This window comes from Schistosoma haematobium, chromosome ZW, assembly GCF_000699445.3.
Source record: "Schistosoma haematobium chromosome ZW, whole genome shotgun sequence".
NCBI lineage: Eukaryota > Metazoa > Platyhelminthes > Trematoda > Strigeidida > Schistosomatidae > Schistosoma > Schistosoma haematobium.
Genome location: NC_067195.1, coordinates 68,288,120 through 68,311,348, shown reverse-complemented (window position 1 = coordinate 68,311,348; position 23,229 = coordinate 68,288,120). Strand labels below are relative to the sequence as shown.

General features: G+C 34.7%; 1 protein-coding gene across 1 annotated transcript; it reads left to right on the top strand.

The window, feature by feature from the left end:
• Positions 1-983: 983 nt before the first annotated feature.
• Positions 984-22,642, top strand: CDC23 (Anaphase-promoting complex subunit 23). Its single transcript, XM_051219616.1, has 9 exons — positions 984-1,023; positions 9,277-10,090; positions 10,760-10,915; positions 14,504-14,753; positions 15,943-16,096; positions 16,866-17,100; positions 18,809-19,070; positions 20,282-20,361; positions 22,011-22,642. Exons 2-9 carry the CDS (start codon positions 9,302-9,304, stop codon positions 22,485-22,487), a joined length of 2,403 nt encoding a protein of 800 aa, XP_051072263.1. The 5' UTR covers positions 984-1,023; positions 9,277-9,301; the 3' UTR covers positions 22,488-22,642.
• The last annotated feature ends 587 nt before the right edge of the window (positions 22,643-23,229 follow it).

Below are 23,229 nucleotides of genomic sequence, written 5' to 3'. Positions count from 1 at the left end.
GAATATTTTTGTACACAAACTACAGAACAAGGATGCATCATTGGATTCCCAGCCGAATTAAAGAAGGAAGTGCATCTGAAATGATAGAGGAAGATCAGGAAAAGGCAGAGGCTATGACTGACTATTTTGGGGCAGTTTTCACTCTGAAACCTCCTCTAGACAAAGAACCAAACCAAAATAAAGAGTCAACAAACCACCTGCTCACCGTGGACTTCAATCAAGACGATGTGCTTAAGGCTCTTAGCACCTTAAACATGGAAAAATCAACAGGACCAGATGAACTACACCCCAAAATCTTGAGAAATATTGCATAATATCTCGCGGCCCCACTGACTGTGATATTCAATATGTCAGGTGACCAAGGTGTGTTACCTATGGACCGGAAGGACACAATCGTCACTCCCATACATAAAACAGGACCAAGACAAGTTCCATCGAACTACAGACCTGTAAGTCTCACCAGTGTTGTAGTTAAAATATTGGAAAGGATAGTCAAACGGACCATAATGGCATTTATGGAAACCAATAACCTGCTAAACATAGAACAACATGGTTTTAGAAATGGTCTATCTTGTACAACGAACCTTCTTGTAGCCAGGGAGTTTTGGACAAAGGCGCTAGACAACAGAAACGCGGTGGATGTTCTCTACATAGACTTCAGTAAGGCTTTTGACAAGTTGCCAACTAATAGACTGCTATTGAAGTTGGCAAACCTTGGTATTGGCAGACCTCTCTTAAAATGGATTAAGGATTTCCTAGTAGGTCGTAGGCAGGAAGTAAGAATAAATCCCAAGTGATCCATCTGGAGACCAGCACCTTCAATTGACTCTTTAAAGAGAAGACTGGACACTCACAGAAGCATACTAGAAAAGTAATAACATAGGCCTTAGGCCTTTTGTCCTTACTGCACAAATCTGAATCTGAAATTGATAGTCGGTCAGTAATTGGTGATTCTTTCCTAAAGGTGGGTTATCTGATTTCTCAAGGTTGTGACCTTCGGGTATTTCAGTTGGCATCGCACATGTGAGGCAGTTTGTTCTCGTTTTCTCCTTTTTTTCACTGCTATACGATCTGTTTATATAATTTTTCAAAACAAATTTATAAAACTGATCAGTTGTTCACAACTATCACGAGGACTGAATAGCTGTACAGTAGAGCTAGTGCACCATTAACGGCTGCTTCGTTCAAAATGGAGTTCAATATACTTGATTGTATGAGTCTAAAGTAAGAACTGAACTACGGCACCGCGTAGTGAGTTCTTAAAATTTCAAGTCAGAAGATTCGATTTGCAAATATGAACAACGGGTTAACGTCGTGTTGATTATTTTAGACCTGATGATCCTTGAGATTTTGGTATCTTATTTGAGTAACTTTACTTTGACGGCTTTGTTGTTGACCCAAGCATCATCGGATCTTATCTGACGAGGCAAGCTCTGATGATTTTCGGGACGACTGTGAAAGCACAAATAAACTATGGAGCTCAGACACGACAACCAAAATATTTCAAAGTTGTACCACAAGGCTCCCCTCCGGCCAAACTACACATTTTTACTATTTGTATAGTGTGTTATTGTTAAGGGAAAAATTTCAATACATTCAGACATATTTAGCTGTAAATACTTGACCATGAAGAAAAGCTATCATTCGTAGCTGTAATTAATATCATGATATTTAAAAATCTAAACGTCCTTTTACATTTATTCAATCAATGAACTAATTTGGGTACTACAAAGTTTGTCCGTGTTACATTGTTAAGCTAAATTATCGTAAGTTCAAAGTATAGAGATGCACTTTAACCGACATAAAAAACGTCTATAAAAATAATAAATACAACTATTCTGTTACTGTCTCCTAAAACGGTATAACCACTTACGGTTTTGTCAGCATCGAGCGGACATTGTGCGTATTTGCCAAGCGCATTGAGATACCAGTTTGATCACCCTAAACTTATTCAATAGAGCATTTCTGCTTTATGCTTATGAAATCTTACCTCTCTGTTACTGGAAGGATTCTTCCCAGTTGCATTGTTCTTAATGGGACTAATTTTCCAACTATATACTAATCTTGTTTACTTAATTTTATCCATTTTCCTAATATTATACTCACTCCGTCTATCTCTTCCCGATTTCATTTTCTCATCACGTGATGCGTGTTTATTTTAGTACCTATATTTGTGTTTAGGTAAATAAGATAGATCGTTTAGTTACTTGGATCGATAATGTTTCTTCAACCGTCTCTCATATTTCGGTTCGTAGTTCAAAATGAACACGAGTTACCTCATGAGCCTTACGTTTAGTTTTATGTTAGTTCTGGGACCTGATAGAAGGTGGAGCTTAGGTTAATACATCTTACTGTCCCTAAGCTCTGTCCAGTTTCTGTGGTTTCACTTTTCCCGATCTCCCGTTAGAAGTTAAATAGCTCTAAACTCAAGAATTTCGGAGACAATTCTATTCAAAACAATCTGCTTAGTTTAGTTGCTGAATAGTTGCTGTATTTAGCGTTTAGCAATTAAGTCGTTATTTCGATCCACTCTTCGCCTACTTCAATTTGGAAATTCAGAGACTTCTCTGGGTATCACACAGATATTATATATATATATATATATATATATATGCATTTTTACATATGCAAGTATCTTATACTTACAATCGGAAACTTCGATGTCTATATGCATTTGTGATAGGTGTGGACATGCCTATGCTTTCTAGTAGACAAATACAATTATACATACCTTTATTATTGACTCGAAGATACGTACTCATGCAAACAATTACAATACTATGTAGTTCGGTCTAAAGATAATGGAAGTGCTCCATTCCTTTTAAGTTTCTCAAGACTTAGTGGATAACAACAGTTTCTGTTTTTGACTGCTCTAGGTAGATATCTTATAAAACGGTTCCCTGACTGACCTGAACTATTCAGGTTACGCAATTTCGTTTGGTGAATACGGTGTTCATATTTTGTATTCTGGGATGGTATGTAATCTGGAAATTGTTGGATACATTTTATGTTTATTGAATGTCAGTTAACACCTCATAGCCTATCCGTCTAACATTAGGTCACATGGTTTAGTACAGTCGATATTTATTTCATCTGTCAACGGCATCATCCCAGCGAATCCAGTGATCGGGGAAGTACTGCCAATGCAAAAAGCATGACAGTCGCTTTTCTATGTCATTGACGGGTGTTTAATATTCAACAATTTATCCGGTACTCTCTAACTGTAAAACCGTTATTAAAGATAATCTTAAGTCATATATTTATTTATAATTATCACTAAAGTATCCACAACTGGTAATGGAACCACTTAGATAATAATGCTACTGGTGTTAGAGATGAATTATCAGATAACGGTATGTTGAACCGTAATTTGCAGGGAGGATTTGCCTACATAGCATAGAGGCTTACTAACTCTCTACTTCTTTACTAACCTGAATGGCCGAAATATCCAGTTTATCTTAACAGAATTTAACATCAAACCTGAACTTTCGCGTAGTGCTCCCTGGATAGTGGGTAATCTTCCCCATGAGCTAACTCAAGCGGTACGGTGAAGGCCAGACTAACCAACCAGTCTGCTGTCAGATGGAGATCAGACTAATCACCCACTGTGTCTGAACTTTGATTATATGTGAAGAGAGGTTGATTTAAATTAGGAATGTGACTGAGGCATTGAAGAAAACTTTTCTTTTGGTGCCTGAACGGATTAAACTGGAGGGGCTCATAAGGCTTGGCGTGGGTGGGTCAGAGCGTAGGCCATAAGCTGTGATGTAACCAATGTGCAGTGGTCAACACTAAACCGGCTTGTGGTAAGAACGTGAAGTGAGCACATCGCCTATGATGACTTACCTAATGATCTCAATACTCGATATTCATTCAGTGAAAATGCTGCTGGGTTTAGGGACCTGGGGCATTCTCATCTATGTCTATGTGTCTACTATGGAGTATATGGGCCTTGGCTTATGCATTTTTACATATGCATGTATCTTATACTTGCAATCGGAAACTTCTATGTCTATATGCATTTGTGATAGGTGTGGACATGCCTATGCTTTCTATAACTACATGTACAGCATACTAGCAACCTCACCTACCCATGCCAATATGTATACCACTGGAACGTATGTACTTTTGGTACCTGCATTTGATTATATGCATATGAAGCATACTTTGGGAATATTTTCCACGTTTCTCCACTGTTGAACTCATTCGTAGCTAATCAACGCTTTTGGTTTGCATAAAAGCTTCCAAAAGTGATAGGAAAAAATTAGTGTGGGCCAATAAGAATACATTTACATTACTTATTGTGGGTCAGGTTAATTACTCATACTACTGATATCTTAATCCCTATATACACATATTCTCCAGTGTCCAGTCGCATTGTCATTTCAAAGCCTTTCTCTGTTTGGAGAGCCATGGGGCTTCTCTACTTCGTTGGGCGGGGAACTGAAACTTAACTGACTAAGTTGGGTTGTACAGGAAACTTTAGTGTTCTTCGTTTATTTATTTATTTATTTGAACACATAAATATTGGTACAAGAGAACGCCAATATATATGCGCCACACAAAACAATGAGAATGCGAAGAGAAATAGAAAAAAAAACTAAGGAGCGCAAAAGAAAAAGAGAACAATAACGAAGAGATTGGTGTAAGGTAGTGTGGTAGTAACGAGGTACAATCAGAAGAAATCTTTCAGGTAAGGGAGACACAACCACTTTTTATGAAGAAGGTAAAAGAAGGTTACAGCAGGATCGCCACTGGCTTCTATTCTGAGCCATATCTGATAACGTCTCTAGCCACTGTGTAGCATCATCTCTCGGACCCCAACCAGGGAGTCGTGAAGGACCGACAGAAGCCAGTCCTTTGCAGCTTTCTTTCATACCACGACACCATGTCATGCACTGACCACCTCTCCGCTTCTTCCAACCAGTCCCAGAGTCGGGAAATAATGCACGACGTGGAATTCTCTGGGACGACATTCGGAGAACATGTCCAAGCCACCGAAGTCGGTGTTTCAAGATGGTGACACCAATTGAATTATCATCTCTGTGCCCGAACACACGATGCCGAACCTCTGCATTACTGACATGGTGTTGCCACTGAATGTCAGCAATCCTTCGGAGACAGCGATGATCGAACACAGAAAGTCGTCTAACGTCCTCAACTCGGAGAGACCAGGTTTCACAAGCATAGAGCAAAACTGCTCTCACCGACGCGTTGTAGATCCGACCTTTACAGCCAGACTAACATCACGAAGGCGCCAAAGGTGGCCCAGATTGGCATAAGCCGCTCTGGCTTTCACTATACGTGCATTGATCTCATCACTCACGCCACCACCAGCACTTATGCAGCTATCTAGGTAAACGAACTTCTCGACTACTTCTATCTGCTCACCATTCAGGGTGAATACAAGATTAGAATCCTGCCAGTCTTGTAGAAGTACTTTGCACTTGGAAGGTGCAAAGCACATACCATACCTACGGACACTGATTGTCAACTGATTAAGTGCGGATTGCATGCCTTGGGCATTATCGCACAGTAAGACAATATCGTCCGCATACTCAAGGTCGAGAAGTCTTTCTCCAGGCAACAGATCCACACCACCATTACTTACATTCATCAGAGCTGTTTCTAGAATGTCATCGATGGCAAAGTTGAAGAGGAATGGTGAGATTGGACAACCCTGCCTAACCCCACTGCTCGAATGGAACAATGGGGAAAGGTGGTTGTATGCCCTCACTTTGCCTGAGGTGTTTGTATATACGGCTTTTAGGATGTTAATAAACTTCTCAGGCACACCCTTCTTCAATAGACAATCCCAGAGAACAGCCCTGTCCAACGAATCGAAGGCAGCCCTGATGTCAAGAAACACTACGATTGTTGGCCTTTGATAAGTATGGCGGTGTTCTAACATTTGGCGGAGGGTGAAGATATGATCAATACATCCTCGACCAGAACGAAACCCAGCCTGCTCCTCGCGAGTCAATCTTTCTCGAGTTTTGAACAACCTACGAAGTATGACGGAAGCCAATAGCTTGGACGCAATCGGAAGTAGACTTATCCTCCGATAGTTGTTGCAGGAACGACGTGAACCCTTTTTAAAGATAGGGACAACTATCGACTCATTCCATGACGTTGGTACACTCTCTAGTTCCCAAACCTTTGTAAACAACGTCGTCAATTCCTTAGTCAAAAAGTCACCACCATCTTTAAAAAAAGCCGGAGGTAAGTCATCTGGGCCAGGTGATTTGTAACGCTTCAAGAGTTGGAGTTCCTTGCGGACTTCCGCCTCATTTGGTGGCTCAGTCGTCATCGGCCATGGAGGGCAGGACAGTCTGACCGATGTTGCCGGAGCAGCAGGCCAGTTGAACTGCCCTTCGAAAAATTCTGCCCATCGTCCAAGACGTCGATGGGTGTTAGTGATTAGCATCCCATCATCCTCGCAGATTGTTTCACTCACACCAGACTTCTTGCTGCCAGTGGCTCGGATGAGCTGGAAGAGCTTCCGGTAGTTACCAGATTCAGCTGCTGCTTCCAACTCATTAGCACGCTTCGACCACCAGGCTTCTCGGTCCTTACGCAAGCCTTGCCCAATTTCATTGCGTAACATCCTTCGTTTGTGGTCAAACTCACGGTCACCCGGAGTAGACCGACGGGCTTCAATGAGTTGTAAGGAAACTGAAGAAACCCAGTGCTTATAAGCGGGACGTTTCGCGAACCCACAACTGACTGTACCCGCCATTTTCATGGCGTCATGCAATTGCGACCAATGCTCATCTATACTTTTCGGTGGAGTGGTAGCTAGCCTAGAAACTAGCTCGGTTCGATACTTACTAGCAACAGAAGTTGCAACCAGCTTGCTAACATCAATCCGTTGATGGCGGTCACTTCGTTGTCCACTGAAAGGTAAGGTAAGATTGGCGCAGATCAAGGCATGGTCAGAGTCCAGATAGGTACTCCAAAAGGAGCGGCAGTCTTGTACACAACCACGCCAGCGGTAGCTGATCGCGATGTGATCAATCTGAGTCCAGGCTTGAGATGCAGAGGGAGGACGCCAGGTGGCACATCAGTGATGACTGCCGAAAGTTAGTGCTAGCCAGAAACAGGTTGTGGTCTGTGCAAAGTTGCAGTAGACGGTCCCCGTTATCTGACCTGCGACCGACGAGTCCCCATCGGCCACCTAAACGACTCTCTTCTGTGCCTAGACGCCCGACCTGAGCATTCAAGTCTCCGGCTAGTACTACAATATCTGTCGAACGCACTTTCTGGAGAAGAACTGATAACTGGTGGTAAAACTCATCCTTGATTGCATCCGGGTTGCAATCTGTCGGGGCATAGGCGGAGATGACGAAAAGACATCGTTTCTCACGCCGATTTCTTCTCACTTTGATGGAACTTTCTAATCTAACAGCACATAACCGACTGTTAATGGGGATCCAATCGACTAGTGCTGCCTCAGCTCGAGCGCTTAGTGCGACACCAACGCCAGCAAGACTAGACGAAGATGCCACAGGGTCCCCGGATAAGCGCACGTAAAACAAGCTTTTCGAGGCGACAGATGGAGATCGAATTTGTAGTACTTCGCCAGAGTCTTGAATACGGGTCTCGGATAGACAGCAAACATCGATATGAAGACTTTCCAAAGACATAGCCAGCCCTATCTGTTGTCCGACCTGCATAAGTGTGCGAACGTTGAAGGCAGCCAGTTTGAATGGTGCACGTGGTTTCAGAAAAACTGATTCAGTACTCATATTCGGTGGTAATATACAATTTTCAACCGGACAGTGACTCGAGAACGTTTAGATATAGTCGAATTTCCACCAAAGACGAGCCGCTGTATAAGTATAAAAGAGGGTGAATAATGTGGAAAATAATAATAATAATAATAATAATAATAATAATAATAATAATAATAATAATAATAATGACAATAATAGTAATGATAATAATTTGAATCAATTGGTTGTTTTTCGAAGTGAGAAAAGTAATTTCCATAGACATAAAGAGTTCATCATTTGTGTGTGGGCTGTGATACTGCCCGGGTGCCCAAACCGAAGCAGGTGGTTATCTTAGGGGGCCACTCCTCGAGCCTTTGACCTAAAGGTCTAACCCACAAGGCAGTGGAGCATCGTAAGGAGATACAATCCTATGGTAGCCGGTGACCAACGATTGGTTCATACGCCATTTGTTCCCACAGGATACTGGAGCCCATGTGCACCATTGGTTTGGAATCCGGTTAAAGCGCCGGACATTCGCTTTTCGTTCTCTCATTTTCGTGAACAACACCCCCGCCACGAGAAGGCAATGAGTAGGACTTCCCTTGCAGAGGCTGTATACGCGCGGCCGTGTGAGGTCAAAATGGTTCTCATTAGTTCAGTTGAATCCGTTGTGTTCTCATCAGCTGCTTACAACCTAAAATATTTGAAATTCAAAGGTGATCAACAAACAATCAAATTCAAACCTTTTGAAATTCGCCGAAGCAGTAGCAATCAAACGTTTAAAACCAGATCTTTGTATACAAAAAGAAACAGTAATAAATCTTTCTTTGCCCTGGTAACATTCACCCCATTCCCTTTTATTTTTATTTATTTTTATTACGTCATTCCAACTCTTTCTGAATTTTATAATTACATCATTCATAGCTGACCAATTTCAATTCATATCTCTCTTTATTAACATTAATCTATTTTCAGTTACTTCATTAGATAATCGTCTAATGTGTTTTAATTCCATGATTTTTAATCACTATCTCAATTTTCTGGAACTTTCCCTCCCAAACTCTATATATTCGAAACAAAAATTTTATGAATCCGTTGTGTCGATTTAATTTTAAACATTCGATTTTGCTACACATATCTCCTCCTATTTTTAATTTCTCTTTGAGTTCCTCTCTAGTTCCTCACTGCTTGTTATTATTATTTCCAACTTTCTAAATTAATTTAAATACTGACATCCTTAACGTGTAGACATGTACCGTTCCATACAATGTCGCTAGTTTTTGTTAGATCTACTCATACCCTTATTTCGGTTGATATTTTTTTGTTATTTTGTCGGATATTTTGTAGTTACTTCAAAATATCTGACAACTTGGACCTTAGCATTCTTTCATAACATTCTACGTTTCGTTATGTTCTTAAATAAGTATCTTTTCTGAACGTAAGTTTGGTATTTATCACATTATTACCTCAAAATAGTGAGTAATTAAAGTTATTAGTAATGAATTGTTCATGCAAATAGCATAACTTTAATTAGTTTATCATCTTGCCGCCTATTTTCTAGATAAAATCATTTCTCATTGTATAATATGGATGGAAGTGCAGTTATTGGATTTCCAATTTCTTTATGCACCGTTCAAGGAAATATACTACAATCATTTTTTGAATGCCAACTTCGAGGGCTTCGTCACAGCTGTAAATGGCTCACAGATTTACTATGGTCTTTAAATCTTCCCATCATATCTAATCCTGATAGTGTTTTCTCATCAAGCAATGTCTATCAAAGTATTCCACCAGATAAATTGACCACATTTCTACTTGCTCGTAGTTGTTTTGATACACAAGAGTATGATAATTGTGCTGAAATATTATCTCATAATTTTGAAAAACCAATTCATGATAATCCAAAACATTTCATTGATAAATATGGTCATGTTTATTATTTCCTATATATATACTCACGTTATATGGCATGTGAAAAACGTCGAGCTAATGATTCAGTAGAATCACGACTTGTTTTAAAACAAGATGAAGAGACAAAATCATCATGCATATCTATGGCTAAGTGTAATAAAGAACTTTTATCAATAAAGTGTGAAATCGAACCGTATACAAGTAACATAAATTTATCGAATGAAATAAGAACGGTCAATAAAATTGGTGATTCGTTCCTACTGTATGTTCATTCTTTAATTTGTCTTCGATTGGGAATAAAAGAAACTGCTGCATCATTGTTAGTTCAAGCGATTAATTTAAATTTTTATCTTTGGCCTGCATGGTATGAATTGGTTGATCTCATAGAGAATAAAGAGAAAATGAATTGTTTAAATCTTCCTACAGATGATGAATGTTGGATGAGATATTTTTTTGAGGCTAAGGTCAGAAACACTTCATATTTATTTCGGTTCTTTATGTTATACATTACTGTTGATTGTTTTTCCTATCCAGTACATTGATTGTTTTCATTTGAAATTCATGTCATCTCACTTCCTACTACCTAACAACTAGAACTTTTCCGTACAATGTAGCTGGAATACTTCGTTCTTTACATAAAAATCTTAGAGTTTTGTTTTATTGTTCGAAATAACTTCTCATAGTGCTTCAAAATCTACAATCCTCAGTTCTAAAGAGCCTGCTGACTTTCCAAAGTTGACTAATATTGTTATTTTTAGAATGCTTCGTATGTGAAACGGCTCGTTTGTAGGCTAATTTCATGATAAAACGTACTAGCCCACAAATCTGTGAATGAGTCACATGTCTAGAGAGAATCAGCTCCAGAAATTGTAGAGCGAATTCATACACTGTTTTAATGTAGAAAGTGAATATGATTCTATTGACAGACACTAAATACTGTGTTACATCCGAGCTGTGGATAACTATGAGCTAACTCATCAACCCACCAAAATATTACTTTTATAATATACAAATTGTGTTATACCTATAATGTATGCTATTCGTTTTTGTCTGAAGTGATGATATCCAAGTAAATTCTCATCACTTTTCGATTATTCGTTCACTAGTCATTTTATAATTTTTTCTATTAATAGGTGTTTTTGAAACTACACGAAGGTGAAAGAGCTTTAGAAATCCTATTAAAACTCTCCGAAAGTGGATTTAGTAGAAGTCACAATTTACAAGCCGAAATCGGTTTAGCATATAATGAATTACGTGCTATGGAATTAGCTAAGAAACAATTCAAACAGGTAAATGTACATCAGACTACTTTTACAATAAGTTTTAATTCAACTTCAAAATAATTATTGTGGATATCTAATTCAAAACAACTTATACTATCGAAAAGATGATTTAGATCACAGATTAGCGTCAACTAAATAATCATAAAAGCCAGTAAGAATTGTAAATATATTTCGTTCTAGTTTTGGACTCTGGAGTACTCATCTATGATCACTCTATCAGAGATTGGACCCAGAATACTCAGGAATCGTTTGGAGTACGTTACTTTCACATTACTGAATTAGAATCTTGTGGTTCATGATTTTAGCTGATTTTCAAAGCTCCTCCAAAATTCATGGTAAATAAGTTATTCAGTAACTAAGTTCATGTTTAAGTGTTGAACTGTGATTATTATTGTTGTTCGAAGATTATTGTTAATTACTAAGTCATCCAATCAAAATACATGAATTAGAGTTCTAACTCACAACCGAATGAATGAATAATAGATATTTAACTCCATTCGGTTTCGGTTTCATGCTATAAGTCTGAATTTAAAATATTTTAATGAATCGAAGCAGTATTATGATGAGGTAGTTGGGACAAATGCCTTACGTATGCCCAACCACCTTCTATGTCGACATGCGGTGTTTTCTGGTGTGGAACTAGGCTGAAAGAAAGTTAAGGGGAAAAACCAAGACTTTCCACCACTCCATAAACTAATCTGACAATTGAAATAAGCCATGTAAATAGGTGAAGACCGTCTAGTTGGGGTCTGTGTAATTATCCTATCAATTGTTAGGGATTTTGGGTGACATGGCTCAGAATCGTTCGTAATGATGTGGGTACATTCACACTTTGTCTTCTCTTAAAACACAAATCTCAAGATTTCTTTTTACCTTTTTTTCCTATATTCGACCTTTGCTATTACTTTTGATGCGATTATTACTTTTAGTATTCTCGGAATTTTCTTGAAACAATTTTATGTCACTATAATAATATAGTATGACAACCATTACACACATATATCAGGTTTTGCGTTAAACATGACTAAGTGACTGATATATTTATCTCTTTCGTTCATAAGTTAAATCGATCAAGTGTTGATGGTTTATTAGTTGTGTCTGGATATGAATAGAAATAATTATTGTGGTATACAGTTACGTTTAAATGATGAATAACAAGTAACACAACTCAACGTTATTTCTCTAATTTTAATTGATATTCACCGTAAAATATCAAAATTTAAGGGATGATAATATCAGAAGGCAGAAAACCAGACTACAATTGGAAATGTATAGTATTGCAGATTTCTTTAGCATGGATTGAGCGTTTCGACAAAGAACTCAGTTGCATTATTAGGAGCTGATCCATTCGGTTTCATAAGTGAACAAATAAAAATAACAACCCTTGGCAGTTATCAAGTATTAATTAAACATGAACTGAATTACATGCCTGCCGGGAATGCCTGTAAATTAATTTCTCTGTGCAATTGTACTAAAACATTTCTCAACGATGATGTTATTAGTTAATACTCAACTTTAAGTTATGATTCTCTTCAGTTGCCTTCTGTCGCATATATTATTGCATCTTTTTCAGAGTTTTTTGTCAAGCCCTGTTTAAGAAAACAAAGTAATGTGCACAGGCAGATGGTCCTTGTCAATTTAATTTCTTCAAATCATTAATTGTTCACTGCTGACTATAGGCGTCTAGTAGGTTGTGTTTCTTACATTTCTTTCGTTTTCTTCTTCAGTCAGTTAATTACTCTTTTACAGTATTGATTTATTTTGTATTATCCAGAGTCATTTGTTGACGATATGTACTCTGGTACTTTTATATTAATTCTATCTTTACTTACTTCATAAGAGATAAATTATTTTGAAGGAATCAAGTTATGTTCTTCCTTTCTTATTTGATTATTTGTCTAGCTATTGTTTTTGGTCACCTCTCTGTGTTAACTATTTTACATGGCATTAAGTTTACATCAGAATCTCTACCAGTCTTCTCAATGTTGACACAAAACCTTTTAAACTTCCATTCACTTTTTCACGTGTCAAAGTAAAAAGGTATCATAGTGCTCAACTTCTTTTCTTACCATCATTGTTAACTTCTCGGAAAACACCAATTGAATACTCTTTTCTGTCACCTAAGAACTACGGATCTATGCATAAAGCTAATAAATATATCTATATTATATGAGTCAGTGCTATTAAAATACAATTATATGAATGAAGAATATTCTTTTCAATAATTTCTCATCAGGTTCTACAATTATAAATCCAAATTAATAATCCATAAAATTGGCCAGATTTAATGCAGAGTAGATCTTTTGGAAATTGTAATGTGTGAATTAAGAATTGTTGTTTGTTATCAAATCAGATCGTTATTATTGGGGCTGACTAATCTTATTTGATAACAAACAACAATTCTTAATTCACATATTACAATTTCCAAAAGATGTACTCTGCATTAAATCTGGCCAATTTTATGGATTATTAATTTGGATTTATAATTGTAGAACCTGATCAGTGCTATTAGTCAGTTTTCAAGATCAAAATGGGGTGAGTTTTAATCCTTGACTAGTTGGTCACTAGTCAATCTCTTCAAATATGTATGTATATATAAAATGGCCTGCTCTAACTTCTGGATCATCAATTTGCCAGACATGGATAGACTACCATTAGCTTTACTGTTTTCTTATTTCTTTTAATTAACAATCCATATCCGTTAATCGCGTGTACTCACATGTCTTTATAAAATTTCTACGATATATCATTAGTCTAATTACTGAGAAAGTCAAAAAATACTCTCCGAGTGATCTGATTACATCAGATGTATTCGGCAATGAAAAGGGGTTTCACGGGATCAGGACTGGTTTTAAACACTTATGAATGAATGTTACTAGCTATAAATCACATTGAAAACTTCATGCATATATTTTTCAAATATTCACAAGTTAATTTCTTATAAAACTTCAGTTGCAGTTTTGCGTATTTTATATTGAAAATTCTTTATGGTAATCTAATGTATGTCATCAAATAAAGAGAGAATTACAATTAATTAGTAATTACAATATAACTTTATTTATCTTTGTTTCGTACAACCAGGTCCCTTAATAAGTTTGAACTCAGCAAAACAACAAGATTTAGAGAATAACATGAATTCATTCTGTTTCACGGCTTCTCATCAGCTGCAAATAGTCAAAAATTACAATGATTAATATAATTAATAAATAAAAGTCCAACATACCTTAGTTAAAGAAATTAAGATGAATTGCATTCATGTCATTCTTCAAACCTTGTTGTTCTTACTTCTAAGAAATTTTACCAAGATTTAAATAAGTAATTTCACTGTAGTTGGACACAGTGCATAAAAAAACAGTAAAAATCAGAATCAAATTTTTGTAGAAGTTTCAGTCATTGAAATCAAATAATTTCAACATTTCGCTTAATAGCCTAGTCCTAGCTTCTTCAAAAAAGATAATATAAAAACTAAAATTACCCAATAATAATTCAACCGTCAATATATATATATATATATATATATATATATATATATATATATCCTAAATGGCAATTTTATTATATCCACTTCGTTCTTTTTTCTTCTTACTGTTACAGTTATTCAATGCTTGTCCTTGTCGATTAGACAACGTGGATACTTATTCAAATGTTTTATTTGTATGTGAAGATTCAACTGAACTGGCTTATTTAGCACATCATTGTGTTAATTTAGATAGATATCGTGCAGAGACTTGTTGTGTTGTCGGAAATTTTTTTGGATTGCGTGGACAACATGAAAAAGCGGTTATTTATTTTCGGCGTGCTCTTAAATTAAAAACAGCTTATTCATTAGTCTGGACATTAATTGGTTGGTTGGTTGTTTTAATAATAATTATTATAAATTCAGTTTAAAATGGTTTGAAGTATCTAAATGGGTAACTCGATGACATTTAAAGCAAATGGCACTGACTTCCAGTCCTGGAGTGAACATAAACTCGGATGCAGATTCATTCAGCTGAAGAGTCCCAAGTAGGACGAAACGTGCGTCCTAAATTCCACTGCTAGCCACTATCCATCTATCCTATATCAACTATTATGATTATTTGATTAAACTTGATGATATTGAATAGATTTTCTTCATTGTTCATTTACATCTATGTTTCATATTTGTACAATCTTCAGTGTCTATTTAGTAACATGAACCGTCTCTCCACCTGACACTGTTTTACGACAAAGTTATATAATACAAAAATAACAGTTATATAAATCCATAGCTCCAATTACATTTTTAGCTGGTGATAGGCAAAATTGTTGAGGCAACCTAATAAATTACTGATTATATCACTGATAGGTTCTGGTAAAAAACTTCTTTATTGATGAGTTACAATAAAAAGCTTTAATTTGAATAATACACTCCTTGTAAACTGTGGTTAAAAGTTGACTACTTCAATTAAGTACTTAAAAAATTAGTATGGATGACAATTATCGGGTTTGTTTGTAATATTTCGCATTCATTTTCTACTTGATGGTTTCTCCCACGACTGTGTCTGGTCAGTTTGTGATGTGGTCCCGTGGTATGAAAGATATCTGTATAGAACTGGGGTTTGTCGATTCGTTGTTAATTTCTAGTTGGGGTCCTAGAGATGGTACAACTCAGTGTCTTAAAATGTCATCATATATGGCTCAAAATAGAAGCCAATGACGGTTCTGCTGTGGTTTTCTACCACTTTCTTTATAAAAATAAACTTATAATCGAATTAAACAGCTTAAACTGTTTTCGTTTATTAGTGTAATCTATTTGACTATGTCGGTCCACTTACTTGCTGTTCAGTTGGTTTGCATACATACATCCATCTCAGTATATTGTGTTAATGGTATATGTTAATAATTCGATTTGAAATTTTGTGATAACACGTTTAAAATGTCTTGATATCATCATGTAGACGACGGCTATGATCGTCTAAACTGAACCATGTTCCTTTCCATTTTGTGATCAGCAAAGATACTTTATTTTTGTATGGTCTTAAAGTCATTTGTTTGCTGATTTTTCCACCAAGGTCATGAATTTATGGAACTTCGAAATACAAATGCTGCAATACATGCGTATAGACAAGCACTTGTTTATAATCGACATGATTACCGTGCATGGTATGGTCTTGGGCAAATGTATGAAGTATTAAATTTGCCATCATTTTCACTTTACTATTATAGGCAAGTTTCAGTATGTATATTAAATGTTTGTTATTCATACAAATTAATGGTTATTACTAACACGTTTTAGCGATCAGTAGTTTGTATAAGTTTAAAAATCATGCATAATTTTAGTGAGTTTAAACGTTTTTGAAGCATTTTCCTGTTGCTATTATGATTTTTTGTCAGGTATGTATGACCACATATAACTTATTAGCTGTAATGCTTGTTTAAACTCACTTTCAAGTCAGTTCGCTCTTTTGTTGTAATTTTCCTCTTGCCAATTTGAAATACAATATATATTACTTCATTTTTATGATTTATTGACTTGATACTTAAGTTTTGGATTTTGAGGCCAAGGAGCACTGGATAGTTGGTTTATCTTAGTATGAGACTTAATAGTACACATCTACGATCTTGCCACCTGTCAAATCCAGAACCTTCAAATCTCTCGACAAATGCCTAACCGACGACACCATTTCAACTTCAACCAATTTTCAACAAATATCCAATGGGATTAAGGATAACTGACTCAGTCGTAATGTTTGTTGCTTTATAGCTTTTGAAATAAATACCACTTGGTTGCATTATAAGTCCTATAGTTTCTGTATGTATCACTTCTTTTTGGTCTATATAATATTAAATTTATTTAACAACAAAACTGTTTTAACCCAAGTAGCAGTTGTGATTACTTACTCGAACCTAAGTGTATATTACTGTACAACATTCGTATAGGTTCCTAATGTTTTTCTTTTTCTCCATTCCTGTCTTTTTTTTATGGGTCATGCAGAGAAGCGCAGTATCTTATGCCTACAGATTCACGTTTAATTGTAGCTTTAGGAGAGATTTATGGGAGACTTAAACGATTTGATGAAGCTAAAAAGTGTTATTGGCGTGCATATTGTGTTGGTGATATAGAAGGTGAAGCATTGATGCGATTAGCTATCTGCTTTGAAAGATGTGGTGAAGACGCGGAAGCTGCCGCAGCCTATACAGAATTTATAAAATTATGTCAACGTAACGGTGTAAGTTGTCTCTTAGTTGTGATTATATATATATATATATATATATATATATATATATATATATATATATATATATGAGATGACTTGAGAACAAAATACAAGTATCATTCACAATAAATGCCTGTATTTCTTATTGTCGTAGGGAAGTTTCATAGTGTCATTCTTGAACAAATGAATACTATAAACTCAGTTGGTTCTTTTTCTGAAATGTCAGTAAAGCTTAAACGACATTGTTCACCGAATACAAGAAGTTCATATTTAAAATTACTTGATCACTAAGTAGTGATCAATGTAATGTATGTTAAGTCCTTCGTAATTCTATCAGTCAAGTTGCATTGTAGTCTCAAGTGTAAATACCTCGATATCATATGCACTGTGTTATGATATGACGTGGTGGTTGCATTCTCATCAGCCACATACAAACTAATAATTACGAAATACTATTATAAGTGCCGACATGTTTTGGGAAATTGTTAAAAATGAAAAACTGAAATCTAACTCAAGTTAAAATAATCCTACAGATGATTGTTATAATAATTTTCTGATATTGGCGGATAATTTTATTGACTGATACGATAAACAAACTCTTAGGTATATATGAAAAAGTAACAAATTTTTAACTTGAATTCCCTGAACTGTGATCATCGTTAAAAGAGAAGACGTTTTTCCATCTTGTTCCCAACATCAATGACAGTATGGTGGTTGAATGGTGAACTGTTAGCTCATTTTAAAAACAAAGATCTGATTTTGGCCTTTTAATTAATGTTATAACCTCAATAATATTCAGTAGAGCGGAGTTATATTTTATCGAGTCATTAAATTAATCTCTCAAGTAGGAAGATAAACAAACCTCTCATCGTCATCGTAATCATTTAAAAGAGTTAAATTAAAATTTACTAAATTAAACCAGTCTATAGAAATATACTTCTAACCAATAACTTAAATGCTCTAAATCCAATTCATTCAAGTGTTTTTTGCAACTGTATCATCATGGAATATATGCGACTTACACTATGATGCATAAATTTGTGTAAGACTGTTGAAGCTTTGTTTAAGACCTAAAATATAATAACTAAAAAGTAAACGTTGTGAGGTTTCGCGATCATTTTTCACTTAGTCGTGTTATTATCATTTCTGAATGATGAATCTACCGCATACTTGCAATGATTTTACGATATATACCATCTTCCAACCCTACGGTAACTGATTAGAATAAATAATGGAGTCTAAATATAGTTTAGTTCTCAGTTCAAATTTACTAAAAAAAATCATTATATTCATAAGTATTTTAATATTTTAAAATAGTTTTTTTCGCAAACTTCTTTCTGTTTAAGATTAAGGATTTATTTATTCAAAATAATAATAAAAAGATAGATTACATCTGAATTTATAACTCTATAGAACTCTTCATTTAATGAAGCCCCTCTAGAGCTACTGCCGGCCCCAAGCCCGGATAAAGGAGGAGGGTTGGGCATGGGGTTAGCGACTCCATCCCGTAAAAAACTAACTCGCTAAAGAAAAACGCTAACCAGAAAAAATTATTCAAACCACTTACATGAATAATGGTATATCTTAATGTAGTTTATACTTACAATTTTCTTTGCAACATCAGGTTTTAATTATCTCAATATTATCATTCAATATTTATTAATGTAGTTAAATATTCTGGACAATTTTGTTTTAATTTCTCTATTGCTTCTTAACTTAGGTAAATGAACAAATAAATTTAGCTATAGCTTATAAATATTTAGCAAATTATCATTTACGTAAAGGACATTATGAAGATTCAGCTTTAGCTGCTAATAAATGTCTTGAATATCCAGAAACACGTGAAGAAGCCAAAGCTATGCTACGTCAAATTACAATATTAGCTGGAGATATTGAACAATTAGCTCCATTGGATTCGGTTAACAATATCGATATACCTATTGAAGAAAGTAAAACTGATCATTGTGAATATTTAGATCAGAGTAAGTTTTTGAATTAACTTAGTAATTCTATTGATAATTAAGTGTATACGAAGTGAAACTTATTATTTAGACTCATTTTTGATCGATACATGTAATAAAATTTATAAAACAACTTGTTAAACCCACTATTCCTTTTCTAACCAACTTTCCTGCGTATTTGATTTTTTTAGTGTATTACATCGCACTACTTATTAACACCCAGTAGTTTGAGTATTTTAGACAATTATTTTGTGACTTGTGTGCTGTAACGTAGTATTCGTAACGGATTCCATATTTTGTCCATTTCTACTATTATTCTAATACTTAACTCATTTTTCGTAATCCCAAAGGTACTTTTTCTTTCCCACACCATTCATTTTACCTTGTGTTTACTGCGTTATAGGATCTTGCTTATTTTGGGTACCTTACCTAATTCTGTGATTAATTTGTTTTCATTAATATTTGACAACCAAGTACTGATTTCTGATTCATAGTACACATTTTAATTTAATCCTCATTTGCTTATTTGGGGCACACATTTTCTTTGAATGAGCTTTTGATACAGTTATCAGTGCCTGGAGTCCTTAGGTGTTGTGTTCTGTTTTCAGACAACTATCATCATTTGGTTTCAGCATTTCCTGCTTGACTCTTTTGTTGATTTCAAATCCTCGCATAGATTCTACATAATCAGTTATCCTTCATTACTTTTTATCCTAACTCATTGTTCGCTACGAATATATTTCCGCGTTGAAATGTTTTAATTTAATCATATGATCTCAGCGTATTTATCGTACTTTGTGATTTGTGGTGGTAAAAATCTCATGAAGACTACATAAGAATACAATAAAACACCATATCTCATGAAACTCTGTATAGTTAATTAATATGGCCAATATGACACTGCTGTCGGAAAAGGCATTCTACTGAAGACTGTCTAAATGTATTTTTTGTAATATTTATTGCTGAATGTAAAATATAATCATACTTAAATGATTTTCATACTAGATATAATTCTTTATATTAAAGTAACGTTTCAACCCAATACTAAATTTGTTCCATCTTTTGAATTTGTAATGAGCAGTTATCATTCTCCAACGGATGGCTTTATTTTGAATATTATTTCTTTCCGAAAAAAACGCTTTCCTTCTCACTTCATTATATATATGTATTCAAACTAAAACACCTTTGATCATTTCAACCTAGGGATATCATTTTTCTGTTCTTTTTTCTAGACTTACAAACATCAAGGAAAGCAGAAGAATCGGGGTTTTCCAGAACGGAAGTTATGAAATCTGCTGCGAAAGAAATTCAGGTTTTTATTTTATTTATATTTAACAAAATCTTCAATAATTTAATGATATCTGATTTCAATTGGCTGGAAGTAATTGACTACCAATCTATACGTTATATTTCATTGTAAAACTACTGGAGATTAGTTTTCACCACAAATACTGATATTTACAACAAAACCGTTAGAATTCGATAAAGATGTTTCTTCATAATTTTAATTGACTTTAAAATGTCTACGCGAAGAATCTTGGACTGGTATTTCAGTGGTTATAGTGATCGACTTTCAGCTATTAAGTTGCAGGTCTGAAAACCGTTCCACCTACTTCGGTTCTAGTAACCTGTTATTACCACTAGTTCTCATAATTAGAGCATAGCTTAAAGCTAATTACGTGAATGCGTACCTGGTAAATGAGTTAGTAAGATCAAGTTTAGAAGCTTTAAGTCTCACAGGAAGTATAACATTCATACTCTTGTGTTTGATTTATCAAACGGGTTATATTTTCAACTTCAACTAGTTTTTTATTCGTATGTTATCAGTTAGTTAATCGCTTCATTCCCGACTTGACTTTACAACTAGAATTTTGGAAGAATTCATCTGGAAATTACTCATTAACAAGCACAAAATCATCAAAATGTGGGAGAGTTTCGTCTTCTTTTTTTCAGCAGTTCAAAATTCAAACTGAAATATAATAAACGTAGCAATAATTCTTATTATTAAAAGCGTTATAGTGCAATATAATTTCATCTATGTAAACATAATTAATGAATCTAATCTAAAACGAGCCAAACGGTTAGTATTATGGTAAAAGAGATCATTCTGATCTGTGAAATAAAAGCTACTTATCAATTTATTTGACTTTCTAACTGCTTATATCATTCCTTCATATCCTTTGATATATTATGACTTCTGTCAGTTTGATTACATTTGTAGCTTGAATTCCATTGAAAACTTTGTTGACATTTTTTATTATTTATTATCAAGTGGTAATGCGTAGAAAATGCTAAACAGTAAAATTCTTTAAAATGTGGAACCAATTCATTTTAGTTTCTTGTAATTGTTTATTGTGTTTTTTGTATGTTAAATGTATCTCAAAGTCCCTACTAAATTCATATGTGCTAGATATAAAATGTTATCCATTTGAAAGGAAAATGGAATACTTTCTTTCAACTATTGAACAACTTTTGAATAAATTTTCAAGTAATAATGTTCGATCTTTGTCGAATTATCTCAAATCTATTGAATAGATAAGTGTTTAAGCAGTCATTGATTTTATGAAAATGGCATTCTTTGTTGAAATTTCGATTTTATTTTAATAATACAAGTTTCTAGGTTATGTCTTAATTTTATCTTATAATAAGTTATGTTATGAAAACTTAATTACACTCTGTATACACTAGACGAATGTACGGTGTCTTGTGTAGAGACCTTAAGCGTTTTTTTTCTTAGAAGGCCTATCCCCATCTCACTCTGGATGTTTATGAAATACAGTGGAGATGATATGCCTTGTATAATTTGTAAGATTGGGATAAGATTTTTACTTTCAAAATGTGGAATATATATATGTATCAGGCTAATTTAAAAATTTTGTCTTCGTAGCTAGTAAAGATGTATTTATAAGACCTCATTATTGTTTAGTAATATTTTCCCTAACTTATCATTTTTACTTATAGCCCTTGAGTATTTCATTGAAAGAGGCTCTCATTTCTTTCAATGAATCAACAGTATCGAGGAGACTTCATCTTTCCAAGCAACCTCCTTCATCATCAGCAGCACTTACAATCCATTCAGGTCACTTAACTTCAAGCATTTGTTATGGTGAAGATGATATTAATGATAGAAATAGTGCTAAAAATATCACTTCTATTGCTGCTACTTCCTCGATGGAATCAATGACTACTATAACAACACCGGTTCATCATTCGCATCCACCAACATCACTTCCTTGTGACGATGAATCTTTCAATCATACTACTTGTGAAACACCAATTAATAGTGTCACTGCGGCGGTACATTCAAAATTCCAGAATTCTCCGACTACTTCTATTGATAACGTTAATGATGATGATAATAATAATGATCTACAACTTGATATATTATCATCAGAACAGAGAGATGAATCAATGGGACATAGTAGTAATGAGACATAGAGAGAACACACACAATTATCGTTTATTGTAGATTTTCAATGTTCTCCACGTGTACATTAATTAATTTGGCTATTTTTTCTAAATGATAACATTGTAAAGATGTTAGATATCGTTTTATGAAAATCCATATATTGAATAAAGTTATGATTCTTTTCTATCTTTTTTCTTGGTTCATTTTAAAAGTTTTTTTTTTGTTTGTTGTAATTACATCATGAGCATTGGAATCATTATACATATGTACTTTGGTCATCTTTTTTGTGCGTTGAATGTTGAAAAAATTACAATTTCATATGTTAAATATATAAGATAAAATATCCATCCCTTACAAATTTCACAACAGTATTGTTGGAAAGTGAAGTGTAGTACCTTTGTTGACCAAGTCATTCAATTTTGAACTGTTAGTTGTTGATTGTTCAAGCTCCATCACACCTATTTCTGTCTGGCTAGCTGATTAGTATCAAGAACCTTTACACCTAAAGTATAGATCAAAGCTGAGTATATGGATGTGTAAATGTAAATAAAGTACTGTAAATAATTGCTGGAAATCAATATTTCATGGTATTCTCCCTATTTTAAGGACAAAATATTCCATCACATTTGGTTTAGTGATCAGAAATACACCATTGATAAATCTGGTTTGCAGTGACTAATGTTACTTACTAACTAGCAATTTGTATGATATTGAGATAGTCAGTAATTTATTATATTATATACTGTTATCTATACGTCTATCCCCAACGTC

Bases quoted from the DNA above. Each gene is read 5' to 3' on its own strand.
- CDC23 (XM_051219616.1), top strand. From the start codon at position 9,302: ATGGATGGAAGTGCAGTTATTGGATTTCCAATTTCTTTATGCACCGTT. The intron at 10,091-10,759 runs GTCAGAAACACT...TTCTATTAATAG, and splicing joins GATATTTTTTTGAGGCTAAG to GTGTTTTTGAAACTACACGA. The intron at 14,754-15,942 runs GTTGGTTGGTTG...TTTTCCACCAAG, and splicing joins ATTAGTCTGGACATTAATTG to GTCATGAATTTATGGAACTT.